Source organism: Heterodontus francisci, unplaced genomic scaffold (assembly GCF_036365525.1).
Source record: "Heterodontus francisci isolate sHetFra1 unplaced genomic scaffold, sHetFra1.hap1 HAP1_SCAFFOLD_1632, whole genome shotgun sequence".
NCBI lineage: Eukaryota > Metazoa > Chordata > Chondrichthyes > Heterodontiformes > Heterodontidae > Heterodontus > Heterodontus francisci.
In genome coordinates this window covers 37,750-60,505 of record NW_027142314.1, presented here as the reverse complement: position 1 = coordinate 60,505, position 22,756 = coordinate 37,750, and the positions used below count along the sequence as shown (strand labels likewise).

Genomic DNA, 22,756 nt, shown 5'->3' with positions numbered 1-22,756 from the left:
TGCACTGTGAACCAATCCCTCCCTCCTCTCCCTCCCCACTCTTGCGCAGCCATAGGAAACAGCCTGTTTTTAAACTTGGTTTTTATCTCCTGCCCCCACCCCCCAACTACCACCTGCACTGGAGGAAATACAGTAGACAGAGAAATGATCAAATCCTTTACTCATCACAGACACCTCAATTAGATCACCCGGCAGCAATACAAGCCTCGTCTAACCCTCTTAGGTCAAGCATCATGTTAAGTTGTCTCTCTCTCTGTGCCAACAGGACACTGCAGGATGCCCTGCAGCTGTGGGAGCTGGAGCCCAGTGCCATGGCGGCGCTGCTCGTTGAAGAGCTGAGGGCGTACAAGCGCCTGCGGACCGACACCTCGCAGGAGAGGTTCAATGTCATCTGCGACCTGATCAAGTTGTCCTCGTCGCAGGAGGGGAGTGAGATGCAGCACATGCGGGCAGTGCAGCTGGTGGAGCTGGCGCAGGTCCTGTGCTACCGTGACTTCAGCCAGCATGCCGAATGGTAAGGTTTTTTTGGAGGGGTGGTGGGAGGGGGAGGCGGTGTGTGTGTCTGTGTTTGTGTCTGTCTCAGTACCTCGCACCGGGTGAGCTGAGCCAGGCCGCGCTGACTGCTGTTTTCTTTTATCTTCCTGTAGCTCAGCGATGGACTGTGTGGAGGAAGCACTGAACGTTTTGGGGTCCCTGCCGGAGACCCCCGATAACCGGCACCAGCTGCAGGACGACCAGGCTCAAGCTTTTCTCTGGCTGTATGTCTGCGATCTGGAATCCAAAGTTCGGACGGTGAGGCTTGGTTCCAGCGTCTGGCTGTCAGACTTCCTCTTCTCAACTGTCTTTTTTTTTTTCTCTCCCACCCCTCACTTTTTTTTTTTCTTTTGGGTCCCAACAGCTGACCTACTCTATGGGGGTGTGGGGGGGTTGCTGGTCCAGGGACATGTGGCTATAGAGGGGGAATTGAGTGTTTGTCTGTGACCTGACCTGCGTCTCACTGCCAACAGAGTGTCGAGGGGTGCCGAAGAGCGGCGACGGTGCCGGGCAACCTGTCGGGGCTGGAGGACGGCGAGACGAACGACTTGGACTATGAGGACAGACAGCAGGGCGACCTGTCCGTGCACGACTGCATCAACTTTAACTTGACGGCAGAGTCCCGTGAGTCTGCACCTCCATCCCTCCGCGCTCTTGCTGTGTGGGGGGGGGAGAGATCATGGCTCAGTGCTGGCTGAAGAGGGTCAGTTTCCCCCTCTCTTTTTTTTTTTTTTTTTTTTTTTTTTTTCCCCCCACCCCCCTTCCCCCTGCAGTGAACTGACCATCTGACGCCCGGAGCAGTGGAGGCCAGGACAGTTGAGGCGAAAGCTGATCTTTTCCTCCAAATAACGGGAATCCACTGCAGGCTGGGGAGAGAAGCACACATCCAGTTACCATAAACCCCCCCCCCCCCCACCGTGGCTCCCCAACACAGCACACTCTCGCAGATGTTGATCTGGAAGTGACTCACTGTGTGGTGGACGTTGTAGCTAGAAAGGGGGAGATTGGGGCGGGTGAGGTGTGTAGAGAAGAGTCCCCGTCTGTCTGGTTTAAGTATGTGTTACAGATTCCATGGCCGCTGGGAGATGAGCAGCGAGATTTCTCCCTGCTGCAGTGAGGCCGACACCACTGCCCCGAGATTGGTGAGGGATACGGTTTGGGCTCTCAATGTTCCCTGGGTCAGCCCTGTAATGGGGCGGGTGTGGGAGAAGGAAACTGGAGAGGGTGTCGACGAGACGCGCAGTCCTGCATTTCGGATGCTGCGTTTGAAACTGTGGGGCCGATGCGTGTTTTGTGTTTGTTTCAGAGCGCTGTAAACCCATGGACAAGGCGCTGTCCCTGTGGAAAAGCATCCTCTCCGAGACGCCTGTTCCCAGACTGCGGTGCTCTGAGCAAACGGTCCACTCCCTGCATCTCATGGCCGTTCTCTACAGGCTGATGGACAAGGTAATTATCCTCTGTCCTGGGCACTGCAACACCAACAGTGGGGGAAAGAGGGAACTGTGTAAACCTACCCCTCTCTGACTCTGGAACACTGAGTCAGTGGCACTGGCCGCATGTAGGATGAGCCTCCAGGACTGGAACCCATGTTCACCTCATAGAATCATAAATGGTTACAACACAGAGGCCATTTGGCCCATCGTGTCTGTGCTGGCCGAAAAACATTCCACCCATTCTAATCCTGCCCTTCAGCATTTGGTCCGTAGCCCTGCAGATACAGCACTTGAGGTGTATACCAGACTTCTTTTGAATAAGTTGAGGGTTTCTCCCTCATCTGCACTTTCAGGCAGTGAGTTCCAGACCCCACCATCCTCTGTGAAAACTTATTTGCATCTCCCCTCTAATCTTTCTACCGATCACTTTAAATCTATGGCCCCTTGTCTTTGATCTCTTTGCGAAGATAAAGAGGCCCTTCACCACCACTCTATCCAGGCCCCTCAAAATTTTGTACATTTCAATCAGATCTCCCCTCATCCTTCTCTGTTCCAAGGAGAACAACCCCAGCCTATCCAATCTTCATAACTGCATTTTTCCAGTCTTGGCAACACTGTCGTAAATCTCCTCTGTACCCTCTCTAGTGCAATTACATCCTTTCTGTAATGAGGTGACCAGAACTGCACACAGTTCCATATGCCGCCTTAACCACCTTATCGACCTGTCCTGTTACCTTCAGGGATCTGTGGACATTTACTCCAAGGTTCCTCACTTCCTCTACACTTCTCAGTATTTCCCTATTAATCGTGTATTCCTTTGCCTTGTTTAACCTCCCCAAATGCATCACCTCACACTTCTCCAGGTTGAATTCCATTTGCCACTTTTCTGCCCATCTGATCAGATCATCAATATCTTCCTACAGCCATCTTCCTCGCTATCTACCACACGGCCAATCTTTGTGTCTTCTGCAAAACTTTTGATCATGCCCCCTACATTTATATCCAAATCGTTAAACGCCACAAAAAGCAGGGGACCCAGTACTAAGCCCTGCGGAACACCACTGGAAACAGTCCTCCAGTCGCTAAAACACCAGTCAACAATTGTCCTTTGTTTCCTGCCACTGAGCCAATTTTGTACCCACCTTGTTGCATTTCCCTGGATCCCATGGGATTTTTTTTTTTTTTTTTAATCAGTCTGCCATGTGGGACCTTGTTAAAAGCCTTGCTAAAATCCATGTAGACCACATCTACTGCACTACCCTCATCTAACTTCCTTGTTACTTCCAAAAGTTCGATCAAGTTGGTCGGACAAGATCTTCCCAATCCATGCTGACAATCCTTTATTAACCTGTGTCTTTCTAAGTGACAAAATGTCCTGTTTCTCAGAATTGATTCTGATAATTTGCCCACTACTGAGGTTAGACTGACTGGCCTGTAATAATTCGATCTTTCCTTCGCTCCCTTTTTAAACAGACATACAACATTAGCAGTTCTCTAATCCTCTGACAATGCGCTTGTATCCAGTGAGGACTGGATATGAAGGTCCCTCTTCTCCTGCATCCCCTTTAGAATTGTACCTTTTTTCTTATTTACCTTTTATTTTATATTGCCTCTGCATTCTTTCTCCCAAAATGTATCACCGCTCTTTTTTTTTAAATTTTCTGCATTAAATTTCATCTGTGTCCTCCCATTCCACCAGCTTGTCTAACTCCTCTTGAGGTCTATAACTATCCTCCTCACAGTTCACAATACTTCCGAGTCATCTGCAAATTTTGAAATGGTGCCCTGTGCACCCAAGTCTAGATCATTGACGTGGACCAAGAAAAGCAGAGGTCTTATCACCGGCCCCCTAAGAAACCTCACTGTCCACAGTCCACAGCACTTCACTACAACTGTCTGTCTCCTGTCATTCGTATCCATGCTGCCGCTGTCCCTTTTTTTTTTATTCCATGGGCTTTGGCTTTGACAAGCCTGTGATGTGGCACTTTATCAAAATACTCATTTTTTACCTTTGCTATGCCCCCTACCTCTATGTGCAAATCCCCTTTTTGGTCCTGAATTGGCCCCACTCCCTCCTTTTACCATCTTTTTATTATATATATGCTTAGAGAAGACTTTTGGATTCCTTTTTATGTCAATCGTGCGTGTGTCCGTGTCCGTGCTACATGTTCCCCCACTGACCCACCCTAGTCCCCAGAACCAAATCCAGCAATTCCTCATTTGGACCTGAAACAGCCTGGTGTACAAACTTCTCATGATGCACTTTGTAAACTCTTGCCCCTCTCTGCCCTTGGCACGATTGCTATGTCGGCCTATGTTAGGATAATTAAAGTCCCTCATTTTAACTACTGTCTGTAATTTCCCTGCAAATTTGATCCTTCATCTTTCCCACTAGTTGGTGGCCTATAGCAAACACCCAGCGATGTGGTGGTACTTCAATTTGTTTCTTGAATCTAATCAAATAGATTCTGTCTTTGACTCCTCTGGGACATCCTCTCTTTTTCTCCAGCACTAATATTCTCATTAATCAATGCTGCCACCCCTCCTCCTTTCTCTCCTTCCCTATCTTTCCTGAGCATCTTTATATCCAGGAATATTTAGTACCCAGTCCTGCCCTTTTTTGAGCCAGATCCCCATTACTGCCACACCATCATACCCTTGCATGGCTATCTGTGTCTGTGGCTCACCAACCTTCTTTACTAAACTCTGTGCATTCACATAACATGCACTGTAAACCTACTTTTAGACCTTTTTATTATGTTCCCTCTTACTCTGCACCCCCCTCCCACGCCCTGTCCCCGGTTACCTTTCCATTTCTTATTCTGGTGCTATCAGTCTCTCCTAATGATTTGTGCATCTTGTTTCTCCTTTTCTAATATTACATCTGGTTCCCATCCCCTTGCCAAGTTAGTTTTAAACCCCTCTCCTGAGAGGAGGAATTTGGGCTCTGGTGGAGGGAGGGGCTATTTACCAACCCACTGCTGATGCCAGTATTGAGGGAGGTGGATGGGGCTTTTGCGGAGGAGGGTCTTACGCTGGGGGGGTTGGGGGGAGAGGAGAGGGATGTGTGTATGGGGTCACTGACTCCCTTCGTCTGTCTGTCTCCCCCCCCCCCCCTTTCCCCCACCCCTTGCAGCCGTTCCAGGCCATTGAAAGCTACAGTCTGAGCCTGCGGTTACTGGATGCTCAGTCCGACTCGCTGTCTGTGGTCAATGTGCTGCTGCAGCTCGGAGAGATGATGCTGTTGTTGGACTGTCTGGGCCCCATGCAGGTAGGTGCTGGGGTAAGATGGGGGATGCTCTGCATGTGCTGACTCTGTCTGATGTACATTATACCATCCTGGGTGGGTGGTGAGCTGGCCCTTTCTCCGTGCTGTGTTGGGGGGTGGGGACAGCGGTGGTGTGCTCGCCTGTTGTATCGTCCTGGGGCTTAGGGATCTCTCCTATTCTGACCTATCTTCCTTTCTCTTTTTTTGTTGTTTTTTTTTTCCCCCTCAGGCCTATCTGGCCGAGGCGGAGCAACTGCTGAAGACTGCCGACCCCAGTAAAGGTGACTACCTGCTAATGAAGATGACCTGCTCAGTCCTGCGCAGCCAGCTACTGTGCGCCAGCCGGCAGGTACGGGAGGGACTGGTCTGTAGTGGGTAGATTGGGGGGGGTGGATTTGCTTGCGCCCGTGAATCGGTAACAGGCCCAGACTCGAATGAAGTGGTTTGGTGGGGGGAGGGGGAAGGAGGAGGAGGGGAAAGTTAGAAATTATTATTCAGAGGGTTGTTATAACAGGGAATGCTTCATCACTGAGGGAGGGGTTGTAACCGAATCTAAAAGGAAACTGGGTAAGTGGGGGTTGGTGTGGGGGGAGGATATAAAAGGCAGGGCTTCCTGCAAACTGCTGATGTGAAATAGCTGCGCCCGTGCTGGCCACGTCTGCCGTGCACTGCCCCCTTGGAGTTCCCTGTGTGGTATCTAGGCACTGGCTCTGAGCCACTAGCTGACGTCTGCAGCCTGGGGACTGCTGTGTTCCTTCCTCCACCTCCCTCCCCCCCCCCCCCCTCCCCCCCCCTCCTCCTCCTCCCTGTGAATGACTGCTCTTCTGTGTCTGATCCCCTGGCCGCAGGTTCCTGAAGGTCTGGCTCTCCTCCTCGAGGTCCTGAAGTGCCCTTCGCTCCAGAAGTCGTCCAAGGTCTGGTACTTGCTAAAAGCCAAGGCCCAGCAGCTGGTGGCTTTCTACCTTAGCCTGTCACCCTCTGCCCTGTCAGCCCATCTCCGCCAACAGCTCCAGGACCAAGGTAGGTAACAGCACTCTGACTAAACGCAGGGGGGGGTGGGTGGGGGCAGGTGGTCAGCGTGACTAGCAGCTCAAACTCCCTCTGTCTCTCTCTCTCTCTCTCTCCGCAGGTTGGCGCTCCCCAGAGTCGGCCCTGACTGACTCGCACAAGGTCCTCTGTGGGATCGTGATGCTGATGTGCCCCGGAGTCCTGATGTTTGGTAAAAGCAACCCTGAGATGAGCTGTCCCGTGAACCCAGGTACTGCGAGGAAGCTCCATGACTGTGTTTTTGTTTTAATCCCACAATCCATCCAGTTTATATCGTCTAGGTGAACTGTAGGAATTGACATTCTGTCTGTGCCAAAATCCTACTGCCCCGCTCCCTCCCCATAGCTCTGCATCGAACCCCAAACTAATCCCACTGCCCCGCTCCCTCCCCATAGCTCTGCATCAATCCCCAAACTAATCCCACTGCCCCGCTCCCTCCCCGTAGCCCCGTATCAATCCCCAAACTAATCCCACTGCCCCGCTCCCTCCCCGTAGCCCTGTATCAATCCCCAAACTAATCCCACTGCCCCGCTCTCTTCCCCCTTACCCCTGTATCAATCTCCAAACTAATCCCACTGCCCCTGCTCTCTCCCCACAGCCCTGTATCGATCCCCAAACTAATCCCACTGCCCCGCTCTCTCCCCATAGCCCTGTATCGATCCCCAAACTAATCCCACTGCCCCACTCCCTCCCCATAGCTCAGCATCGATCCCCAAACTAATCCCACTGCCCCCCCCTCTCTCCCCCATGGCCCTGTATCGATCCCCAAACTAATCCCACTGCCCCACTCCCTCCCCATAGCTCAGTATCGATCCCCAAACTAATCCCACTGCCCCCCCTCTCTCCCCCATGGCCCTGTATCGATCCCCAAACTAATCCCACTGCCCCACTCCCTCCCCATAGCTCAGCATCGATCCCCAAACCAATCCCACTGCCCCCCCTCTCTCCCCATAGCCCTGTATCAATCCCCAAACTAATCCCACTGCCCCACTCCCTCCCCATAGCTCAGCATCGATCCCCAAACCAATCCCACTGCCCCACTCTCTTAACCTAGACCTGGATAATCTCTGCTTTGCCTCAACCACTTCCTGTGTAAAGGGATTCCTCCTCACTCTTGATTTTAAATTGATGGTCCCTCCAGCACTCTCTCCTCAAGCAGAGAATAGTCTCTCCCTCCCCCTCACTCTTTCTCCTATTGAAAACCTTGATGGCTGCATTCTGGCTGCATTCTATGGCTTTAACAACCCTCCTATAATGGGGGGCCCTGAGCTACACTCAGCCCCCTAACTGTGGTCTATCCAGTGTTCTGTCCGAGTTTATCACTCCTCCCATCCCTGGTTATAAAACCTGGAATACTGATGGTCTTTTTTTTCCTGATTTAATCTCCCCTCCCTCTCGTATTGGGTTAAATTTCTGTTTCAGACCCTCAGTCTCCTGTGTTTACCTCCACCCGTTGAGCTGTGGGTCAAGTACCCAGGTCGACTGTGGGATATGGATTAGTGGTGGGCTCTGATGGATATAACCCTGCCCACCTCTACCCTCTCTCTCTCTGTTAGGGGACAACCTGTTCCAGAAGTGGCTGGTTCTGGCCCATCTCCTGACCTGCTCCCGGAGACTCGTGTCCCTGCTCAGCACCATGGGGAGTGCGCAGGAAGCCAAGATGTTCTGCCTCGAGACTCTCCGACTGACTGCCAAGCTGCACTGCGTCCGACCGTAAGCTGCGTGCGCCCTCTCCTTTCTTAAAAACTTCAGTTTGGCGGGCGGGGAAAGTTAGCGTAGGGCTTGTGTTACTGAGCAGACCTTCAAAGGTGAGGTTTAAATCCCACTGTGGCAGCTGGGGAATTTTAAGTTGTTTTTTTAAAAAAAAAACTTTTGTTTTACAGTTGCCGTTAGCGTCATTGTCATTATTTAAAAAACCCAATCTGGTTCGTTCATGCCCTTCGAGGGTGGAAATCTGCCGTCCTTACCCAGTCTGACCTACACGTGACTTCTAACCCACAGCCGTGTGGCCATCCGTTGACCTCCGTCTGAAATGGCCGAGCGAGACGATCTGTTGTGTCGAAGGAGGGGGCTCACCGCCACCCTCTCGAGGGCGTTTTGGGGATGGGCTAGTGACGCCCGCATCCCGCAATAAAATATCCACCCAAAAAAAAAAACCCCACCTGAATGCTCTGTTGGTCCACCGACAGTCTTTGACATCCACCCAAAACAGGGTGACTTGGGGCCTCCTGGTTTTATGCTATCTGAAAAATGGTGTGTCTCTGGTATTGCGCTGGTCTGTCGGCCTTGACTGTGGACCCAAGAGCTGGGATGGGCCTCGACCCCGCGGCAGTCTGATTTTTTTTTTTTGGAGCGCAGCGCAACTCGCTGAGCCCAGCCAGACAGAGTGCAGTGTTTATTCCACAACACCAAATGCAGCAAGATTAAGATGACTCTCTCGGACTCCCTGCTCTTCATCCCCTCTCTCTCTCTCTCTCTCTCTCTCTCTCTCTCTCTCTCTCTCTCTTGTGTTTGCAGGTGTGCAGAGTTTCTGGTTGCGAGCGCTGAGCTGGAGCTGCAGAGGGGTGATCCTGGAGCTTGCAACCTGGATCTGGAGCAGGTGTTGCTGCTCCTGGAGTCCTGCACAGGTCAGTCCCAGCCTCGGGAGTGCTTTACTGGGACTGAGGGGGTGAGGAGGCTGCAGCGACGGGAGCAGCCTGACTCTAATGTCCAGCCTGGAGTGGGGTGGGGTGGGGTGGTGGGGTGGGTGGTGCATGTCTGTGCTCACCTGTGTGCGGTACAGGAGGGCAGTCAGTGCTTCTGAAAGTCATGCTCTATAGGGGGGTGGGGGAAAGAATCAAAGCAGAATAACTTGTAATGAAACATTCTCTCTCTCTCTCTCTCTCTCCTTCTCCATTGCAGATTTTGGTTCGGAGATCAGGGTGAAAGGTGGAGGCAGGATCCAGCCACGGAAAGGACGTGCAGCGGAGCGGAGTCAGGAGGGCAGCAGGGAGGGGCAGAGGGAAGGGGAGGAGACCCCCGACTTCCTCAGGTTCCGGCCGCTGGCGCAAGTCAACGCAGTGGACGGAGGCGACCGGTGGGCCCAGACTGCGTCGCCTGTCCTGAAGCCGAAGCCGAGGAAGTGCCCCACCTTCCTGTCCCACACCACCGGGTGCCCCTGCCCTGTCTGCTCCGACCTACCGCTCTCTGCCATCTGCCTGAGGTGGGCACTGGCCCGCAGCCAGCTGGACGGGGTGACCGGGGAGAGCGGGCAGCTGCTCACCACTGTCCGGGAGCGCTGCAGGGCGCAGGGGGCACGCTTCGAAGCCGTTCTGCAAAGTCTGGCACTCGGGGTGCTGAAGGAGGCCCCGGAGAGTGACTTGTGGGCCCCAGTGAGTGGGGAGGACGGCTCGCAGGCCCTGGTGGCTCCACTGAGGGCGATCATTGCCCAGACCTACACTCAGTCAGCCTGGCTGAGCCTGGGCTCGGACCCCTTTGCTCAGACCTGGCGGCTGTTGGAGGGGGGCTTGAAGTGGCTCTCCTGCTGGAGCCCAGGCCTGCAGGAGCTGGAGCACAGTCGGGCAGCCCTGCTTCTCACCAGGGCCTCCACCATGATCGGTCAGCTGGCGACCAGCCACCGCTGTAGCGTGGCTGGCATCTTCCCCGTCTGGGGCTGGCAGCACAAGAAGACGCAGGGCGGAGGGCCAGGGGTCAAGGGGCAGTCGTCTTCCTCCCTCCGCCGAGCAGCGGGGGGCGCGGGCAGGAAGCCGGGGGTTGCCGCGGGGAAGACCCCAATGGGGCCGTCCATCCAGACCCCAGCTCGAGCTGGCAGCAATAAACCCCGCGCCGTCTCCAGGGCGCAGAGGTTCGAGGTCCTGGAGGAGGAGCCCACCCCAGCATGGACAGAACAGGCCTTGCCTGCGGTCAGGGTCTCCGCTCGAGTTCGCTCCCGCCTGAAGAAGCAGTTTGACGACAGCGATGTGGAGGAGGGGGCGTTAGAGCCCGCGGACGGGGAACAACACGGGCCAGCCGCCCGCCGGGGCACGACGAAACCCCGCCGGCAGAACCGGTCAGCGGCCCCAGCTCCCTGCAAAGTGCTGGCACAGAGCAAGCGGCCGGAGGAGGCAGGGAGAAGAGCGAAACACAGGTCACGAGCCAGGAGGTGCGGGGAGGAAGAGACCGAGAGAGGCATCGAAGTTTTCTGCACCTCTGATACGGAGCAGGAGGAGCCGGGTGAGAGAGCAAGGCCCAGGCGTTGCTCATCATCGGGAGGGGGGGATTGAGACCAGGGCCTCGGGCGTTCCTCACTTCAGCGGGTTAACCGATCCTGGGGAGGGGGTTTGAGGCTAGGGTCCAGATGTTCCTTAATCCGGAGGGTTATCAGATCACCTGCATGTGCCGTGTTAAATGTTACCCGGGCTGGGGCTTCTCTCTCGTGGGACAACTAGAGAGAGAGAGTGTAGATCAACCGCATAGATCCAGGAGGTCCCAGAATATCGCCCTGACCTCTGGGGTGGGGTGAAAGAGGCAATTGCCCTTGCGTTCTCGGAGTTGCGGGGGAGGTGGTGTGAGTAGCTGTGTGGGAGCAAAGGACAGCACGTTGGGAGAAGGAGGGCAAGAGGAGCCAGCACTGATGTTTCCTAACGTTTTTTTTTCTCCCTCTCCCTTTTTTGGATCACTCCCCTGTGTCCTTAAATCCGCCAGGCTCCCGCAGAGTGGCAGCGAGGAACGTGCCCGAGTGCGAGGTTCTCAGACGCTGCGATTCGACCCAGAACCCCAAAACTGCGATACCCCCTGTTGAGAGGAAAGGGAGTTGGCCTCACTGTGAGCAACAGCAGCCAACAGTATTAACGTCCTCGGCAGGTTAGTGTCAGGTGGGCAGTACCTCTCTGTACCTGTGGGGGAGGAGGCTGGAGGGGAGGTAGGTCTCTACCTGTGGGGGAGGAGGGACACGGGCGGTAGGACTCTGTACCTGCGGGGGAGGAGGGACACGGGCGGTAGGTCTCTGTACCTGCGGGGGAGGAGGGACACGGGCGGTAGGTCTCTGTACCTGCGGGGGAGGAGGGACACGGGCGGTAGGTCTCTGTACCTGCGGGGGAGGAGGGACACGGGCGGTAGGTCTCTGTACCTGCGGGGGAGGAGGGACACGGGCGGTAGGTCTCTGTACCTGCGGGGGAGGAGGGACACGGGAGGTAGGTCTCTGTACCTGCGGGGGAGGAGGGACACGGGCGGTAGGTCTCTGTACCTGCGGGGGAGGAGGGACACGGGCGGTAGGTCTCTGTACCTGCGGGGGAGGAGGGACACGGGAGGTAGGTCTCTGTACCTGCGGGGGAGGAGGGACACGGGAGGTAGGTCTCTGTACCTGCGGGGGAGGAGGGACACGGGCGGTAGGTCTCTGTACCTGTGGGGGAGGAGGGACACGGGCGGTAGGTCTCTGTACCTGCGGGGGAGGAGGGACACGGGAGGTAGGTCTCTGTACCTGTGGGGGAGGAGGGACACGGGCGGTAGGTCTCTGTACCTGTGGGGGAGGAGGGACACGGGAGGTAGGTCTCTGTACCTGCGGGGGAGGAGGGACACGGGAGGTAGGTCTCTGTACCTGCGGGGGAGGAGGGACACGGGAGGTAGGTCTCTGTACCTGCGGGGGAGGAGGGACACGGGCGGTAGGTCTCTGTACCTGCGGGGGAGGAGGGACACGGGCGGTAGGTCTCTGTACCTGCGGGGGAGGAGGGACACGGGAGGTAGGTCTCTGTACCTGCGGGGGAGGAGGGACACGGGCGGTAGGTCTCTGTACCTGTGGGGGAGGAGGGACACCGGCGGTAGGTCTCTGTACCTGTGGGGGAGGAGGGACACCAGTGAGTGTGGTTGAAGGGACAGGGCGGTGCAGGTTGGATTGTTGCTCCACATTGGGTGTATTTTCATTCTCTCCGTCTCCCCCTCCTTCCCCCTTTCCCTCTCTCCAGATGTTGCTGAGCTGGATGCTGTGATCAGCTGTTTGTCTGATGCCTGCTCTTCCATCAGGCACTGCCCACCCAGTGCCCTGTACGCCCAGGCCTGCCACCTGCTGGCCCTGTGTCTCGGACTCCGCGATCCCTACACCACCGCGTACCTACTGAATGAGTCGCTGGCCATCACCGCACGGCACCAGATGATCCAGTGTCTCCACAGAAAGTCCCAGTAAGATCCGCAACTCAGCGGGGGGGAACACAAGAAGGTGAAAGGGGTGGGGGGGGGTAGCGATAAATGAAGTAGGGGGTGGGAGGAAGCTCGTGTGGAGCTGAAACACAAACAACAGCATGGAGCAGATGGGCTGAACGGCCTGTTTCTCTGCTATAAAATTTGATGAAATCACAGCAGTGATTCCTGCTCTACTTGCCCTTTCATAGTGGCATCCCCACTCCCAGAGACGTGGAGGCCCCGAATCTAGACTGCCAGAGGGTCAGTGCCCAAACTTGCCTTGGTGGTTGGCTGGGAGGGTTTTTGATGCGCCCCTTTCCCTGGGGGAGGGTGGATGTGAACTGGTCCCACCTTGTTGGGGGGAGGTGGGGCAGTGAGACACGCTGACTCGACCGTGGGGTTGGGGAGCGAGTGAATGGGATTACGTCGCGCTAGGAATGGGACCGAGTGGCGCTGTTAGCAACCCACACGTCTGCTTTCTCTTCAGCAAGAACAGGAAGGAACGAAGTCGGGATGTGACCGAGAGGCTGCAGGAACTGACCTTGAGCCCTGACACTGACCCCCAGTCTCAGTACCTGGCCGAGCTGGGCTCTCTGTTCAGGTTCAGCACCACAGACCCTGCAAGGTGGCCCCAGGCAAACGGGGAAATGTTGAAGGAGCAACTGCAGCAGGTCCCAGACGGTAAGGAGCGAGCAGGCTCTTAACAAATTTTAAGCAATTTCCTGTCTTCCCCATTCACCCCTCCTGCCGTGTGTGGTTTTTATACTGTTCATTTTAACTCTCCTGTCCTTTCCTCCTGATTGTCCTGTGTGTGAGATGCTGGCGGTTTTATACTGTTCATTAACTGTCCTGTCCCCTTGTCTGTCCCTGGTGGTTTTATACTGTTCGTTAACTGTCCTGTCCTGTCCCCTTGTCCGTCCCTGGTGGTTTTATACTGTTCATTAACTGTCCTGTCCCCTTGTCCGTCCCTGGTGGTTTTATACTGTTCGTTAACTGTCCTGTCCCCTTGTCCGTCCCTGGTGGTTTTATACTGTTCGTTAACTGTCCTGTCCCCTTGTCCGTCCCTGGTGGTTTTATACTGTTCGTTAACTGTCCTGTCCTGTCCCCTTGTCCGTCCCTGGTGGTTTTATACTGTTCGTTAACTGTCCTGTTCTGTCCCCTCGTCCGTCCCTGGTGGTTTTATACTGTTCGTTAACTGTCCTGTCCTGTCCCCTTGTCCGTCCCTGGTGGTTTTATACTGTTCGTTAACTGTCCTGTTCTGTCCCCTCGTCCGTCCCTGGTGGTTTTATACTGTTCGTTAACTGTCCTGTCCCCTTGTCCGTCCCTGGCGGTTTTATACTGTTCGTTTCCTGTCCTGTCCCCTTGTCCGTCCCTGGTGGTTTTATACTGTTCGTTAACTGTCCTGTTCTGTCCCCTTGTCCGTCCCTGGTGGTTTTATACTGTTCATTAACTGTCCTGTCCCCTTGTCCGTCCCTGGTGGTTTTATACTGTTCGTTAACTGTCCTGTCCTGTCCCCTTGTCCGTCCCTGGTGGTTTTATACTGTTCGTTAACTGTCCTGTTCTGTCCCCTTGTCCGTCCCTGGTGGTTTTATACTGTTCGTTAACTGTCCTGTCCCCTTGTCCGTCCCTGGTGGTTTTATACTGTTCGTTAACTGTCCTGTCCTGTCCCTTCGTCCGTCCCTGGTGGTTTTATACTGTTCGTTAACTGTCCTGTTCTGTCCCCTCGTCCATCCCTGGTGGTTTTATACTGTTCATTAACTGTCCTGTCCCCTTGTCCGTCCCTGGTGGTTTTATACTGTTCATTAACTGTCCTGTTCTGTCCCCTTGTCCGTCCCTGGTGGTTTTATACTGTTCGTTAACTGTCCTGTTCTGTCCCCTTGTCCGTCCCTGGTGGTTTTATACTGTTCGTTAACTGTCCTGTTCTGTCCCCTTGTCCGTCCCTGGTGGTTTTATACTGTTCATTAACTGTCCTGTCCTGTCCCCTTGTCCGTCCCTGGTGGTTTTATACTGTTCGTTAACTGTCCTGTTCTGTCCCCTTGTCCGTCCCTGGTGGTTTTATACTGTTCGTTAACTGTCCTGTTCTGTCCCCTTGTCCGTCCCTGGTGGTTTTATACTGTTCATTAACTGTCCTGTCCTGTCCCCTTGTCCGTCCCTGGTGGTTTTATACTGTTCATTAACTGTCCTGTTCTGTCCCCTCGTCCATCCCTGGTGGTTTTATACTGTTCGTTAACTGTCCTGTCCTGTCCCCTTGTCCGTCCCTGGTGGTTTTATACTGTTCATTAACTGTCCTGTTCTGTCCCCTCGTCCATCCCTGGTGGTTTTATACTGTTCGTTAACTGTCCTGTCCCTTGTCTGTCCCTGGTGGTTTTATACTGTTCGTTTCCTGTCCTGTCCCTTGTCTGTCCCTGGTGGTTTTATACTGTTCATTAACTGTCCTGTCCCCTTGTCCGTCCCTGGTGGTTTTATACTGTTCATTAACTGTCCTGTTCTGTCCCCTTGTCCGTCCCTGGTGGTTTTATACTGTTCGTTAACTGTCCTGTCCTGTCCCCTTGTCCGTCCCTGGTGGTTTTATACTGTTCGTTAACTGTCCTGTCCTGTCCCCTTGTCCGTCCCTGGTGGTTTTATACTGTTCGTTAACTGTCCTGTCCCCTCGTCCGTCCCTGGTGGTTTTATACTGTTCGTTAACTGTCCTGTTCTGTCCCCTTGTCCGTCCCTGGTGGTTTTATACTGTTCATTAACTGTCCTGTCCTGTCCCCTTGTCCGTCCCTGGTGGTTTTATACTGTTCGTTAACTGTCCTGTTCTGTCCCCTTGTCCGTCCCTGGTGGTTTTATACTGTTCATTAACTGTCCTGTCCCCTTGTCCGTCCCTGGTGGTTTTATACTGTTCGTTAACTGTCCTGTTCTGTCCCCTTGTCCGTCCCTGGTGGTTTTATACTGTTCATTAACTGTCCTGTCCCCTTGTCCGTCCCTGGTGGTTTTATACTGTTCGTTAACTGTCCTGTTCTGTCCCCTCGTCTGTCCCTGGTGGTTTTATACTGTTCGTTAACTGTCCTGTCCCTTCGTCCGTCCCTGGTGGTTTTATACTGTTCATTAACTGTCCTGTTCTGTCCCCTCGTCCGTCCCTGGTGGTTTTATACTGTTCATTAACTGTCCTGTCCCCTTGTCCGTCCCTGGTGGTTTTATACTGTTCGTTAACTGTCCTGTTCTGTCCCCTTGTCTGTCCCTGGTGGTTTTATACTGTTCATTAACTGTCCTGTTCTGTCCCCTTGTCCGTCCCTGGTGGTTTTATACTGTTCATTAACTGTCCTGTCCCTTGTCCGTCCCTGGTGGTTTTATACTGTTCGTTAACTGTCCTGTTCTGTCCCCTCGTCCGTCCCTGGTGGTTTTATACTGTTCGTTAACTGTCCTGTTCTGTCCCCTCGTCTGTCCCTGGTGGTTTTATACTGTTCGTTAACTGTCCTGTCCCTTCGTCCGTCCCTGGTGGTTTTATACTGTTCATTAACTGTCCTGTTCTGTCCCCTCGTCCATCCCTGGTGGTTTTATACTGTTCATTAACTGTCCTGTCCCCTTGTCCGTCCCTGGTGGTTTTATACTGTTCATTAACTGTCCTGTTCTGTCCCCTCGTCCATCCCTGGTGGTTTTATACTGTTCGTTAACTGTCCTGTCCTGTCCCCTCGTCCGTCCCTGGTGGTTTTATACTGTTCGTTAACTGTCCTGTCCCCTTGTCTGTCCCTGGTGGTTTTATACTGTTCATTAACTGTCCTGTTCTGTCCCCTTGTCCGTCCCTGGTGGTTTTATACTGTTCATTAACTGTCCTGTCCCCTTGTCTGTCCCTGGTGGTTTTATACTGTTCATTAACTGTCCTGTCCTGTCCCCTTGTCCGTCCCTGGTGGTTTTATACTGTTCATTAACTGTCCTGTCCCCTTGTCCGTCCCTGGTGGTTTTATACTGTTCGTTAACTGTCCTGTTCTGTCCCCTTGTCCGTCCCTGGTGGTTTTATACTGTTCGTTAACTGTCCTGTCCTGTCCCCTCGTCCGTCCCTGGTGGTTTTATACTGTTCGTTAACTGTCCTGTCCCTTGTCCGTCCCTAGTGGTTTTATACTGTTCATTAACTGTCCTGTCCCCTTGTCCGTCCCTGGTGGTTTTATACTGTTCATTAACTGTCCTGTTCTGTCCCCTTGTCCGTCCCTGGTGGTTTTATACTGTTCGTTAACTGTCCTGTCCCCTCGTCCGTCCCTAGTGGTTTTATACTGTTCGTTAACTGTCCTGTTCCCTTGTCTGTCCCTGGTGGTTTTATACTGTTCATTAACTGTCCTGTCCCTTCGTCCGTCCCTGGTGGTTTTATACTGTTCGTTTCCTGTCCTGTCCCTTGTCCGTCCCTAGTGGTTTTATACTGTTCATTAACTGTCCTGTCCCCTTGTCCGTCCCTGGTGGTTTTATACTGTTCATTAACTGTCCTGTTCTGTCCCCTTGTCCGTCCCTGGTGGTTTTATACTGTTCGTTAACTGTCCTGTTCTGTCCCCTCGTCCATCCCTGGTGGTTTTATACTGTTCGTTAACTGTCCTGTCCCCTCGTCCGTCCCTGGTGGCTTTATACTGTTCGTTAACTGTCCTGTCCCTTGTCCGTCCCTAGTGGTTTTATACTGTTCATTAACTGTCCTGTCCCCTTGTCCGTCCCTGGTGGTTTTATACTGTTCATTAACTGTCCTGTTCTGTCCCCTTGTCCGTCCCTGGTGGTTTTATACTGTTCGTTAACTGTCCTGTCCCCTTGTCTGTCCCTGGTGGTTTTATACTGTTCATTAACTGTCCTGTTCTGTCCCCTTGTCCGTCCCTGGTGGTTTTATACTGTTCGTTAACTGTCCTGTCCCCTTGTCTGTCCCTAGTGGTTTTATACTGTTCATTAACTGTCCTGTCCCCTTGTCCGTCCCTGGTGGTTTTATACTGTTCATTAACTGTCCTGTTCTGTCCCCTTGTCCGTCCCTGGTGGTTTTATACTGTTCATTAACTGTCCTGTCCCCTCGTCCGTCCCTGGTGGTTTTATACTGTTCGTTAACTGTCCTGTCCTGTCCCCTCGTCCGTCCCTAGTGGTTTTATACTGTTCGTTAACTGTCCTGTTCCCTTGTCTGTCCCTGGTGGTTTTATACTGTTCATTAACTGTCCTGTCCCTTCGTCCGTCCCTGGTGGTTTTATACTGTTCGTTAACTGTCCTGTCCCTTCGTCCGTCCCTGGTGGTTTTATACTGTTCGTTAACTGTCCTGTTCTGTCCCCTTGTCCGTCCCTGGTGGTTTTATACTGTTCATTAACTGTCCTGTTCTGTCCCCTTGTCCGTCCCTGGTGGTTTTATACTGTTCGTTAACTGTCCTGTCCTGTCCCCTCGTCCGTCCCTAGTGGTTTTATACTGTTCGTTAACTGTCCTGTTCCCTTGTCTGTCCCTGGTGGTTTTATACTGTTCATTAACTGTCCTGTCCCTTCGTCCGTCCCTGGTGGTTTTATACTGTTCGTTAACTGTCCTGTTCTGTCCCCTTGTCTGTCCCTGGTGGTTTTATACTGTTCATTAACTGTCCTGTTCTGTCCCCTCGTCCGTCCCTGGTGGTTTTATACTGTTCGTTAACTGTCCTGTCCTGTCCCCTCGTCCGTCCCTAGTGGTTTTATACTGTTCGTTTCCTGTCCTGTCCCTTGTCCGTCCCTAGTGGTTTTATACTGTTCATTAACTGTCCGTCCCTAGTTGTTTTATACTGTTCATTAACTGTCCTGTCCTGTCCCTTCGTCCGTCCCTGGTGGTTTTATACTGTTCATTAACTGTCCTGTCCTGTCCCCTTGTCCGTCCCTGGTGGTTTTACACTGTTCATTAACTATCCTCTCCTCTGTGTGTAGGTGTGGTGATTTGCCTGTTGACTCTGTCTGCTGTCCCCCTGAGAGATACTGGGGAGCTGTTGCTGCTGTCAAGGTTGGAGAAGGGGAGAGTTCCGGTGACGGTGCAGATACTTGCGGAGCAGGGTCGGGTGAGTGGACTGAAGCTGGCGAAGGGGTGAGCCATGCAGACTGTGCCACACGAGCGGCTAGTTTATTAACCCGTCATCCAGGGAGCTGACCTGCTCAGCACTGTGTCTCTGATCCGAGATTGTGGGCTCCAGCCCCAATATCCTGACCGGCTTTAGGGATGAGTGCTGTCAGAGGGAGTGCCACGCTGTCGGAGCAGTCGTCTTTTTCAGAGGTGGCATTAAACAGAGGCTCTGTCTGCTCCCTCTTGTGGATGGAAATTATCCCACAGCCGCTATTTGGAAGAGGGGGTTGAGGGGGTGTTTGGGGTGGGGGGGTTGAAGTTGAGAATTCTTCCCAATGTCCTGGTAATATTTATCCCTCCACCAACATCCCTAAAACAGAGGATCTGGTCGTTTATCACATTGCTGTTTGTGTGGGAGCTTGCTGTGCGCAAATTGGCTGCCCAGTTTCCAACGTTCCAGCAGGGACCGCACTTTGTTGTTTGTGAGGCGTTTCTGGGATGTCCCGAGGCGGGTGAAAGTGCTGGGTAATTCCCAGTCCGTCTTTTCTAATTTGTCACGTGGACCCAGCAACATTTCCCACTCTCCGTTCCAGGTCTCGGTGAGCTCGCTCTTGGGGGAGTTTGACGCAATTCTCAAACAGCAGAAAGAAATCAGCAACGTGACTGAGCTGAAAGCCTGGTGGGATGGACGCATGGCACTGGACCAACGTATGAAGGTACAGGGGTGAAGGCGGGGCGGCTGAGTCCAGGTATCGATGGGTGCACTGGACCAATGTGTAAAGGTACAGGGGTGAGGGAGGTGGTGGTGAAGAGGGATGGGTATTGGCTGACCCCAGAGGGTGAATGTCTGTCTGTGACTGAATGGGGTACTTTGCAGTGGTGGGGGAGAAAAGAGGTTTGGTGGTTAGGGGAGTGTCTGGAATAGGGTATCATTGGGTGACCTACAGTGATTGTGTCTGTTTCCTTGCTCCGCAGCAAGTTGTGGAATCGCTGGAGACTGAGATCCTGGGCTGCTGGAGAGGCCTTCTCCTGCCCGGCTCGCTGGACCCCCGGCTCGAGTTGGAGGCTGCGGCTCTCAGTAGATTCCTGGTGGACGGCGACTGCAAGAATGTGGAGAAGGAACTGATAGAGGTGTGGATCCAGGCTCCAAATTCAGCTTGCTTTGACATACAGGGGGCTCGGGATGTGCTCCCTCTGGGTGGGCTGGACTCTGCGTGTGCGTGTGTCCCTCTGAGGTTTGTCACTCACCCTAATCCTTTGTGTGTGTGTTTGTTCTCAGGGTGCTCTGCGTGCCTCCCATCTCCTCACTCGGCAGGATGTCCGGTCTCTTGCTGACTGCCTGTGTTGGGACAGTCCCAGCGAGGCAAGGTCTCAGTTGGAAGGAGCTGTGCACCGGCTGAAGACTCTGACTGACCAGTCCTCCGGTCAGTCCTCCCAGCTCATTCTGATACTGGACAAGGTAAGAGTGAGTGACCAGTGCAGGGGTGGGGTGTGGGGGGAGGGTTTCCCTCCATCGGCCTGGGGTTTCTGCTCATTGTGAGGGGTGGGCTCCGCGGGTTCTGATACCCTGCTGCCACAGGAAGACTGGGTACCTCTGAGGGACTGACTGGAGGGGAGGGGGGAATAGGGCGTGTTGTACCCCCTGCAGGTGCAGCAACCAGCATTCTGTACAGATCAGAAGAAGCTTGATGAACACTTCGGGGGGCGGGGAGGAAGGAGCAGAAGGAAGTATCATTATGGTGGGGCAATTGGGGGTGTGGGGGAGGGGAGGAGAAAAGAAAGAAAGAGCATTTGGAGGGAGGCTTGGATCCTGGACTAGGGCAGTCTCTGCTCCGTCCCGCGCTGCAGGGTCACTTCCCGTCTCCTGGATTAACCTTGCTTTTGTTTGTGTTTGCAGCACCTGCAGAGACTCCCCTGGGAGAGCATGCCTATGCTGCGATCACATCGCATCTCCCGGTTACCATCGTTCCAATTCCTCCTCAGCTACCTGGCGAACAGAAAGGTGAGTGATGGGGGTGGGGTTTGGGGGAGTGGAGAGAGAATGAGGGACTTTGAGCTCACACTCCCTCCATGCACTGTGTTTTACACCTGTCTTGCCCAGCAGTCATCGCTCTGACTGTGACCCTGTCTCCGTGTCTCATTAGTCATGCAGCAAGTCTAATACCACTTTGCCGTCACTGTCTGTTGTCACTATGTAACCGCAGGCTATTGCTCTTTTTTTTTCCCTCTCTTGCAGCACCAGCTGAGCTCAGTACTGACTGAGGGGGTGAATCCCAACAGCGTGTTCTACGTCTTAAACCCTCAGGGGAACCTCCCCAACACGGAGAAAACCTTCAAGGACTGGTTTCGGAGGTTTGTATCGCACCGTGAAGTCGTAGAGGGATAAAGGCCTTATCGGTGACCCAGACTTGGTGTGGGTGGGGGTAAAGCAGCTCCTGACCTCCTTCCTCTGCTGGACAAGGGTTAGACTGCCCAGTCTGTGCTCGGATACTGGGGTGAGGGAATTAATGTCGGTCCGGACTGGTCCGTCCATCCCCTGGATGCTGACTGGGTGCGGCTTTGTCTTGTCTCTTTTTAACATCCTGGGCACCTGGAGCCAGTGATTTTTTTTTTTCACCCCCATCTGACACACTCTCTTCCACCTGCAGGAAGGACGGATGGGATGGAGTGGTCGGCTGCGGACCCAGTGAAGAGCAGCTGAGATCGATGCTGTGTAACCGGGACCTGTACTTGTAAGTGACTCTCTAACGCCTCCCGTTTTACACACAACGGAGTTAGCAGGGGGCGGGGGTTTACTGGTTAAAAATATCACCAGTGTGACATCTGTTTGGGTTGGGGGGGGTGGTGAAGGGGCTGTAAACTGTGTACAGGGGTCAGGGCGTGTAGAGGTTCTTCAACCTGTGTCTATTGGGGGGTGGTGGGGATGTAGGGGGCGCTCTTAGCTTTGGGTGTGGGGGTGAAGGGTCTCTCCCTAACTAGTGTGTGTAGTGGTGGGGGGTGGGGGGGGTTGGTGGTGGTATGTGTACAGGACTGTCTCTTCCCCTGTCCTCTAACCCTTTGCCTCGGCTCCTCTGTCACAGGTACGCGGGTCACGGCGCCGGTGTGCGTTTCCTGGAGGGGCAGGAGATTCAGAAGCTGAGCTGCCGAGCGGCCTCGCTGCTGGTCGGGTGCAGCAGTGCCACCCTCGCTCTGCGCGGGAACCTGGAGGGAGCGGGAATCGTCCTCAAGTACATGATGGCTGGCTGGTGAGTGACAGAGGGACTAGTTTCACAACTATCGGGTGGAGGGTGGGGAGAGGAGAATTTTTATTAACGCAGCGAGTTGTAATCTGGAACGCGCTGCCTGAAAAGGTGGTGGAAGCAGATTCAATAACTTTCAAAAGGGGGAAATTGGATAAATACTGGAAGGGGGGAAATTTGCAGGAATGTGGGAGTGGAGTGGGGACTAATTGGATAGATATTTCAAGCAGCTGGCACAGACATGATGGGCCGAATGGACTGCTCCTGTCACTGTAAGATTGAGCAATCTGTGACTGGGTTAAATCGCAATCGCAGCCAGTAAGTGTTTAATCGTGGGGCCCGAGCGGGGCTAAGCCAGAGGGAGGGGGTTAGGGCTCTTGGGTTCCCTGTCTCCATCTCCTTGTCCTGGTTGGGTGGGTGCGTTGAGCCCTGTGTCCAGACCCTCCCCAGACTCTTGAAACTGCTGCACTCCCCCAACTACTTTTTGTTTTCTCTCTCCTTCAGCCCCCTGTTCGTGGGTAACCTGTGGGACGTGACCGACAAGGACATCGACCGTTACATGGAGTATCTGTTGCGGAGCTGGCTGGAGGCCGGACCGCAGGCCTCCATCCTGGATTACATCTCCCTCGCTCGGCAGGCCCCCAAGCTGAAGTACCTGATCGGCGCCTCCCCTGTGGCATACGGCCTGAGCGTCACATTGCGGTGACTGGACTGGGGAGGGGGTGCCGGGGACAGTAAAATCCAGGATCTCTGATACCAAGTGAGTGAGGGAAGGAGTGGCTGCGTCAGCTGTGCCCATCAAGAGGATGGGACATGAACTGTATCTCAGGGTCATGTCAAGCTGCATCTCTGGGTGCTGGAAACCAATGTTTTCAAACCTGTGGTTTTAAATATTTTGTCATGTTTGATATTTGTTAACTGTAAATAAAGGTTCTCTAAGCTAAAGTCATTCTCTGGAGCATGCAGTTTTTTTATTATCGAACTAACTTTTTAAATTTGGTCTTGGTCTGTGGGCATTGATGGCCAGACCAGTACTTATTGCCCCTCCCTAATTGCCTTCGATATATATGCAGATACCA

At 53.7% G+C, this 22,756-nt stretch overlaps 1 protein-coding gene across 1 annotated transcript; it reads left to right on the top strand.

Annotated features, from left to right (window-relative positions):
• Window positions 1–265: 265 nt before the first annotated feature.
• espl1 (extra spindle pole bodies like 1, separase) lies at window positions 266–22,627 on the top strand (the record flags this gene model as incomplete). The annotated part of the gene is made up of 23 exons (XM_068028503.1): window positions 266–514; window positions 648–792; window positions 1,008–1,158; window positions 1,841–1,980; window positions 5,104–5,238; window positions 5,465–5,584; window positions 6,084–6,255; window positions 6,365–6,493; window positions 7,839–7,995; window positions 8,800–8,909; window positions 9,184–10,494; window positions 10,966–11,124; window positions 12,222–12,435; window positions 12,923–13,116; window positions 18,309–18,436; window positions 19,032–19,154; window positions 19,414–19,569; window positions 19,718–19,897; window positions 20,336–20,440; window positions 20,675–20,790; window positions 21,087–21,170; window positions 21,519–21,683; window positions 22,182–22,627. Coding segments are annotated over 23 exons (4,645 nt in total), but the record flags the coding sequence as incomplete, so codon positions are not given.
• Window positions 22,628–22,756: the final 129 nt, after the last annotated feature.